At 39.5% G+C, this 8,846-nt stretch overlaps 1 protein-coding gene across 1 annotated transcript; it reads left to right on the top strand.

The window, feature by feature from the left end:
- The first annotated feature begins 307 nt into the window (after positions 1–307).
- On the top strand, positions 308–2,387 carry LOC146889062 (uncharacterized). The gene is made up of 2 exons (XM_085684769.2): positions 308–431; positions 1,667–2,387. Exons 1-2 carry the CDS (start codon positions 403–405, stop codon positions 2,337–2,339), a joined length of 702 nt encoding a protein of 233 aa, XP_085540895.2. The 5' UTR covers positions 308–402; the 3' UTR covers positions 2,340–2,387.
- The last annotated feature ends 6,459 nt before the right edge of the window (positions 2,388–8,846 follow it).

The raw sequence follows: 8,846 nt of genomic DNA, 5'->3' as shown, positions 1-8,846 counted from the left end.
CTGAACATAAGATCTGAGAATCCCTGTGTAGCTGTGAAGGCTCTGTAGCCTGTATTGACCTTTATACCTTTGTAGTTTCCTGAAACTGAGTATGTGAATTAGACTTTCCATGTTTTTTTCTGTTTATATAATGGGGTAATGATTGTGTGAATCTCATCAGAGGGTCAGGAATATCAGATGGGCTAATATCCCTGAAGAGTATAAATGAGGCTACAAGTAAACAAAGCAGAGGAATGGGTAGGTTTGTGTGAACCAGGAGTTGATTGTGAGACACTTTTCTGAGCTGAAATATCTATCTAACAGAACTTCCTTTACTGAAGGTGATTCAACTCTTGTGTGATTCCCTGTCTGTTCAACATTTCCTGTTATTTGGAAGATATTTATGATCTCGACATTTCTCAAATGGATCTCTTTCCCCTTGATAAACAAAGGTAAGCACTTAAGATGAGTTTCATGGAGGGTTTCAAATTGGATCTTTATGAAGCACAAGCACCTCCTTCATGGGTTTCAGACACAGGCACAACTAAATCTTGCCATGCTAGCTCATTTGTCTTGCACAACAGAATTTTCCACCCTGATTCTATTTGTGCTTCAAAACTCACTGATTCTGACATCAAAAGGCTCAGATCTGCCTTAACAAGGAAGAGGGCATGAATAGGGTGTTACTCAATTCATACTAGATTTTAAAGTCACCTTGCTGATGTGACTTCCCAATTTAGAAGAGCTACTGCCTTCACCCTGTTAGGAAGTTCATTCCACAAAGAATGTGGAATAGTGGGGAGCTGATAGGGAAATTTTCCTGGCAAGGAGATACAGTTTGTAGGCCACTCAAACCTTCTACATTGGAGGTGGCAATGTTATCACATACATGCCTGTACTTTCTTTCTGCTCTAGAACACAGTGACATCCTTCAGGGCATAGTTATTTATGAACATTAACCCTACATCCAAAGATATGAACCAATAAGTGATCTAAATAAGTTGGTGCATACAGAAAATGTATAGTATTAATTTGGTGCTTGAGAAGATAGTTGCTCACATAAGACAGTCAGGGTACTTCATATTCAGCAATTAAATGAAGGTAATATCCTAATGTGTATGTTTGAGTAAGTTATGGGAAATGACTGAACTATACATGAGGGCTCATGTTTCACATACAGATTTAAATTTTGGTCACATAATACGATTTCAGGCTTTCCAATATGTTTTCCCATGACACATACTCTAGCATACACATGTACAAATACAGCAGGCAATATAGGTGAATTAAATTTGTATAAGTTCACTACCATAATTTATAGATATTTGTGCATTCTTCTGTTTATTCCTCCCACTTAAGCTATTTATCTTATTTATGCATTGTAAAAACTGCTTAATTAAACATCATTTAACATGTGTTGTAAACTTTATTGACTATTACTTCCAATCATTAAAATGTTTAGTTAACAAATCTGCGCATTTCAGCATTTGATAGATACAGTGAAATTGCTAATCAAAACCTCTTATAGAGGGAACTTCGGCCATAGGTATATTACTTAAATACAACTTTATGTGACAGCAATGACAAAGTATGAGAACTTATTGCTCTGTAAACCATGACTCATTTTGTTTTCCATTGTCCCTTGTGTTTCTGACTTGACTATATACTTGTTCAATTTCATCTTCAGATTTGCCAATGAGAAGGAGTGCATCTTCAAGTTGTGTGGCCTCTTTTGGAGCCTATCAGCTTTGGTGTTTGAAATAGTCATTGCAAGCAGCCAATTCTGGCGCCTGTGGGAATTCGACGACAAGATTGTGCAATTTGTGTCCTTTGGACTGTGGGAAGCTTATTACCCTCAAGAGTTTAATGTCTCAGGGACTGTAACCAAGATTCTGGTGCACACCCCTATCAATTCCACTTGGACCATTTCACCTGAATTTCAGTATGCACAGACCCTGATAATGTGGGCTATTTCGATGAAGCCTGTAGTTCTGATTTTCGGTGCAATCGCCATTACGATTAGCCACATGAAAGACCCATTTATTGAGATGCAGATCTATTGCTACAAGGTTGCTGCCTTAGTTTTGTGTGTTAGCAGCATCTTTACATTTGTTTCTGTGAGCTGGAATCACTTTGTAGATCATTATGGCCAAACCACTCTTGACTTTCCACCTGACTTTCCAGTTAAAAAAGAAGCCTTAATAAACAAACTCTATACTGCTGTGTTCCCAGTAGGGGTACTGATTGCCACCATGTCACTCTTTGGTATAATCGTCTTTCTCTCTGAGATAAACTCTTTGAAACTACAGAATCAGGTGAAGGCCAAGTGTGCTTCCATAGTGGCTGATCAAGAGATCTGAAGTGAGAACGCCTACATTTGCAACATCTGTCAGAAAGTTCCTAGAAGAAATTTCCTATTCATATACAAAACTCCTGTAGTTCTCAACTCATTCTAAATAAAGCATCAACTTGATTCTCTTGGTCTGTCTAAATGACTTCCTCCTCTGTCTAACCTGTTTCTTTCTTTGGATATTTTCATCTCCTAATCTCTGAAGGCCATGATCATGAGTTCAGATATTTCAGACAACCAGTAGCAGGCAAAAGTAATGGTGAAATGCATGTTGCAAAAACATTTATCACAGGATAAATATGAAGTGAAAGAAGGTTTGTAATGAAGATGACACATAAACAGAAAAGTAAACACAATTCTGTCTGAGACCCTCTGAAACTCAGGTCTCCTGGACTTCATAGTGTTGGCTCTGCAGACAGTGTGTGCCCTTGTCATGGAGTAGGAAGACTATGCTGTACACTGGACAGTCAGACATATCTTTCTGTTTGTGAATATCACAAATTGCCGAGCATTCCCAGTGTGCTCTGGTATAAAATGTGGTGTGGAGATCAGAGGGCTGCTTGTCCAAGTTGTTTTTTCTTGTTTTACCTTCTGAAACACTGGGTTCAAACTCACATTAAGCTTGGTGGCAAGCTTACATAGTCACTGGACAATGTCACTAACTTCAAACATACACTATTTTACATAAGGATATTCCATGCTTGGCATCCACAGAATGAAGGCCATTTCATAAAGTAAAAGAAATTGCTTGCAAATGGGTAGAACTAGAAAATGTCATCCTGAGTGAGGTAACCCAGACCCAGAAAGACAATCATTGTATGTACTCACTTATAAGTGAATATTAGCTGTAAGGTAACCATGGTGCAATCACAGGCCCAGAGAAGATAACCATGCTACAATCACAGGCTAAGAGAGAAGATAATTAACAAGGGGTCACAATGGGTCACTTGAGAATCTCATTGTGAAAGGGTAATAGAATAGACATCACTGATGGATGGGAGAGGAGTCTAGATGGGGGTAAGGAATGGGAACAGGAGTGATCAGATGAGGGGAAGATGGAGGGAGAGTACTGAAAGAGACAACTGGCCTCTGGGACATCTCTGGGATGAGCTATAAACCTAGTAAAATAGAAACTCCCAGCAATATATGATGTAGCCCATTCTTCTCCCTCATGCCTTTGTACTTTCATCCACTCTTCCTCCTCTGTTTCTCTTCAGAAAAGGGTAGACTTCCCATGGATTTCAGTCAATCATGGAATATCAAGTTGCAGTGAGAATAGGCACCTCCTGTTTTATTTAGGCTGGATGAGGTAATCTGGTAGGCAGAAAGGGTCCCAAAAGTAGGCAACAGCATCAGAGACAGCCCCTGTTGCCTTTGTTAGGAGTTCCACAAGAAGACCAATCTACATGTCTGTAATACACACACACACACACACACACACACACACACACACACACACACACACACACACAGAGAGAGAGAGAGAGAGAGAGAGAGAGAGAGAGAGAGAGAGAGAGAGAGAGAGAAGGCCTAGGGTTTCTGATTTTCCTTGTTAGATTTACAGAACTTCATTCACCAGAGCCATGTCTAACCACAAAGGCCTATTTCTTGCATCTCTGTTTCTATATGAATTCCCTGCTGAAACCCATCAAAGCCAGGCCTACCAGAATAATCTGCAATCCTCAACTCCTGACTGTGGATGAGTATATTATACATTAGATTTCCCTGGTGCTCTTGGCCATATCTTACTCTTCTGTTTAATCCTAATGCACTTAATAGTAGTTCTCATCATATAGTTCCTATATCAGCTTTCACTGATGGATCCATAAGACATAAACTCATGTTCTTGTCCTCTTCATAGTCCCAAGTTCTATCTGTGGGAACACAGATTAAGCACTAATTTCCATGATGATTTTCCCCATAATCTCTTCTGCTCTGTGCCATTTCCATACTCCTAGGCTTTGCTCTGGTAACACAAGTTCATTTACTGGCTTTCTCTGCAATGTACCATGACAACAGATCTTGCTCCAGTGCCTTGATATGATACCTACTTCTTAATACACACATTGCTTAGCTATTTTCTTGCTGCAAAAGCCTCAGCTGTCAGAATTATCCCCATGTCACCATGTGTGATCACACAGTTATGTAACTGCTTTGCCTGGTAAGTGCCCCTATTCCACATACACCTCCTTAATCTCCACACACAAAGCCCTAGACATGAATGCAGAATCAGTCATCAGCTTTCCTCATGACACTCAACTCACCTTTGCTATCTCTGGACTAGCCAATTGTACATTGGCTTTGCATGGGGATTTTCTAAGAATGACACTTCACAGCCTCAAAACCACACTGCTTACCCAACCAGTAGTCATGCAACTCCTACATCAGATTTTACTGTTGAGTTTCACCAAATCCAAATTCATCTGATCCATCTCTACACTTCAGTTCAACCCTGTCTTTGCAGGAATCTAACACATGATTGGCCTGGTGTGCTCTCTCAGTCCTTCTTCACCAGTGTCTTCCTGATACTCTCAGATCTCTGTGGAGATGCAGCTCCTGCAACAGATTTCCCTGCTAAGTTCTACAAAAAGACATCCTATATGATATCCACTATCCAATGTCTGCCATAAGATGGACAGTAGGCATATGGGCTGTGCCTGATGATGGAATTACCCTTAGTCTGTCACACTTTCTTGTTTAATGCCTAGCTGTGTGTTTTCAGATTGCATGACATATTTGCTCTCCGAGTTCCAAAAAAATCATTGTCTGGAATCAGATTTTAAATCTGTGGAGTAACTCCAACTAATGTATGTCCCGCAGTGGTCATACCTTATAAATATCCCCAGTACAGAGCTTTCTCATGTCAAATCCACAACCCAATGTGTAATTTGGGATTGCCAATTTATATACACATATACACAGATTCCTTGAACCTTTCCAGCCTCTGTGACTTCCATCCTCCTAGGTTTAGATCTGCTCATTCAGATCCCGTTTCTTTCCATGCCACATTACCACAGAATCAAGAAGATCTGTGCTATGTGCATTATTAGGCTTCTCTGTAGTCACACAACTCTGGCACTTTCTCTTCCTAGTGATTACCTCTCTGTCCCACTCAGACAATAGCTTGCAGTTCCCAACTTAAAGAGCTGATGCCTGGCTAAGAATGAATCAATGGCTTTTTGTTTTCATTGGATGAGAGCCACAGAGCTTGCTCCTACAGGGCCATTCCCACATTTCCACTTCTAGCTCTGGTCACCCAACTCTTGCTCTGAATTTATCTAGGAATAACCTTCAGAAACCTTTCCACCCGGGATGTATTAACATTATCATGTTTAGCTCTGGAAACATAGATCTTTCACTGAGTCTACTTGGTGGACTCCTATGAACCCCCTCACAGCAAGTCAAAGCCTAGAACTACCCATTTAGTTCCTGCACAGGTTTCCCTGATTCTTTTCCAGAACCCAGGTTGTGTTGACCACATCTACTCTTTTAGGAATAGCTCCCTTTCATTGCCTATGCCAAATTTGCAACATAATTTCAACAGAAGTTGTGTGCCAGCTTCATCCCCACAGTCCCAGGCATAGCTTGGTTTGCAGCTCCTTAGTTTAATTCTCCTTCAGCATCCCCCAGAACCATGCCTACCAGTATCATCTGCACACTCCAAGCGTTGATATGCAGGCCATACATCAGATTATTCTGATGATCTTTACCTATTTTCACTGGCCAGTGTAATGCATTTACTCCCAACAGTATCTGCAACAAAACATTTCCTGTATCATCTTTCCCTGGTTTTGTCTTCAGAAACAGGTTTGCCTGTATCATCTCCATACTGACAAATACTAGTGCAATAAGTTCAGACTATGCAACAGTTTGTATTGGTGCACACCTTTCCTGCCATTACCCATACTCCCTGGTCTATAGTTCCAACACAGTTAAATGCACAGAACACATAACTGGCTTGCCTAGTTTACTAGTACCATCCCTCCCCACTCCCATAAATTGCTCCTTTGTAGCAGATCTCACAGAATCTGTGAGATCTTCCCCTGCAGCATCCTCCACTCAGAAGTAAGTATCCTTCACCTGTCTGTCCAGTCCAAGGCCTCTCTGTAATTTCATCTATTATGCACCAAGTTTTCCTCGTGATCTCCACATAATCTCTCTGCTTTTGCCATTCCCACTCTTCCGGAAGGAGCTCCAAGGCACCTGCACCCAAATTTCCTAATGAGTTCTGCTTGAATCCAGAACTCTTGGGTCTCTCTGGAGCCCCAGACCTACTTGCAGTTGCTTTCATTGCTCACTAGATTTTCCTTTTGAGTTCCTATTAAGGTTGAATGCTAGTGCCATCCCTACACTTTGAGGTCTTATCTAGTCTTGAGACTGCAACACTGTCTTTCCTTGGTCAGTTCTGACAGAAACAACACCACCTGGACCATCTCCATAACCCAAATTCTAACATTCTCACTTGCACAGTTCATGAAAATGTTTGCCTGATAATGGTCATCAGAAAGTTTTCTCTAACACATAACTGACTCCCTTACTGATGGGATGAGATAATATGATCAAAACACACTTTGGAGGGAAAGGTTTATTTCAGCTTAGACATTCCAACTCTAGTCAGGAACCTCAAGGCAAGATCTGACACTGAGTTCATAGAGGGGAGTTGGTCACTAGTTTTAAATCCATGGATCACTAAGCTTGCTTTTTAAAATATAACTCAATATAATGTGAACAGGTATGATAGGAACTCTAATTGACTGGGCCATGAAATATCAAACATTAATCAAGAAAATGTTCCACAATCTCCAGTACAGACCAACCAGATAGAAACATATTTTTCAGTTGAGTTTATTTTCTCACAGATGACCCTAGTTTATGTTATGTTGGCAACTTATTAATCAACACCACTGAGTACTTACCAACTTCACATAGATGTTTCACCATTAAGTCACAATATTTCCTTTCATGGTTATCCCCTAGGTCTCAATTAATATTGTGATACTTAAAATTACATAATTGTAAAAGCCCTTCAGTTTTAACAAACTAAAATACTGAAAAATTTCATTTTCCTTAAAATAATTAAAGACTCTTCAAAAGTCCATAGACTCTTATCTCTTGGCTCCTGTAAGACAAAAATAAAACTAAAACCAAAATCAAATTAAATACACTCTTAGTTTAAAGATAAAGAAAAAAGAAACGTTTGATCAAACTAAAATTAAAAAACTGTACCAGGGTAAACCACTTAGTTTTCAATGTATGGGATTCAATCACAACCTTCTGGACTTCAAGGAGATTAGGTAACTCTGCCTCTGCCATCAAAAGCACAAAAAGGTTATCTCTCTGTTTAGTCCAGGTCCACTCTAGACCTGCCACTGTCCTTGGTCATAGCCTGTCCTTGCATCTCCAACACACTGGGGTCTAAAATACAAGTGAGGCTGTACTTTTTTCAATAGCCTCTCCTCAGGTTTTTTTCAGGGCTTCTGATCTTACATAATAGTGCCAAGGCTCAGCTTCTATACATATCTTCTTTAATCCCTTTTCCTTCACTGCAGGTAAGGTTGCTCCTTCAAAAAATGGCCTCTTCTAGGACCCTAAAAGAGACATACATGGATCTAGTCTACATTGGAAGTAGAAAAAGCCAAGATGTCCTGAGTAAATTGTGGAAATGGGGTTCATGGGAGAGGACAGAAAGAGAGGAAGAAGGAAGGGACAGGATCAGAGAAAATTATATCTCAACAAAAACAATAAAACGAAAAAAAAAAGCAAAAAGGCTTTCTGACCTCTCACAGAGTCAAACTTCAGATGCTCTCTGTACAGTAAGATCCAAAGAATCACACCCACCAGATCCACTTCCACATTCCCACGATCAGTCCAGAACACACAGATCATGAAAAAATTTGCATGATGAACTTTCCAGAACTTTGGGTACTTTTTAATCTCCACTGTCATAGTCCTAGATCCTGACAAGCAACTCTTGCTCTAATGTTGACTTCATCATTCACACAGAATACCAAATAGGACCATAAAAGAAATTTTCCCTAGCACAGAATAATTAAAACATTAAATACGCAGACTGAAGAATGAGATAAGACTCTCAAGAGAAATTCTATAAGACGCATATGATGTGCTTTATAAACCAATTAGAATAATATCTGCTTTCTCATTGGATACTTTAAAAATAAGAATATGGAGTTATGTGCTTCATATTCTAAAACAACATGAATGCCAACCTAGAGTACTGTACCCAGCAAAACAATGTGACTATGTGCTACAGTTATAGGAGAAACAAAAATTTAACATTATATAATCAAGCCGTTATTCTTCATGACCATCAAACCAGATTCCTGGGGAAATCTGGACTGAAGACAGGAATAATAAAAACGAAGAAAGTATAAGAAGAAAACAAATGCTGTTCTAACTACAGAAACTCAAAATAAGTCTAAGAAAATCATGGGAAAAAACAAATAACAAAATGACAGCATCAACACAGACTTTGTCATAATAACTTTAAATATTAATG

The sequence above is a fragment of the Myodes glareolus genome, chromosome X (assembly GCF_982192425.1).
Source record: "Myodes glareolus chromosome X, mMyoGla1.1, whole genome shotgun sequence".
Classification (NCBI taxonomy): Eukaryota; Metazoa; Chordata; class Mammalia; order Rodentia; family Cricetidae; genus Myodes; species Myodes glareolus.
This window is presented reverse-complemented; position numbering and strand designations above follow the sequence as displayed.

Excerpts from the sequence above, each read along its gene's own strand:
- LOC146889062 (XM_085684769.2), top strand. The coding sequence starts at position 403 with ATGGATCTCTTTCCCCTTGATAAACAAAG. Across the intron at positions 432-1,666 it reads TTTCCCCTTGATAAACAAAG|ATTTGCCAATGAGAAGGAGT; the intron begins GTAAGCACTTAA and ends TTTCATCTTCAG.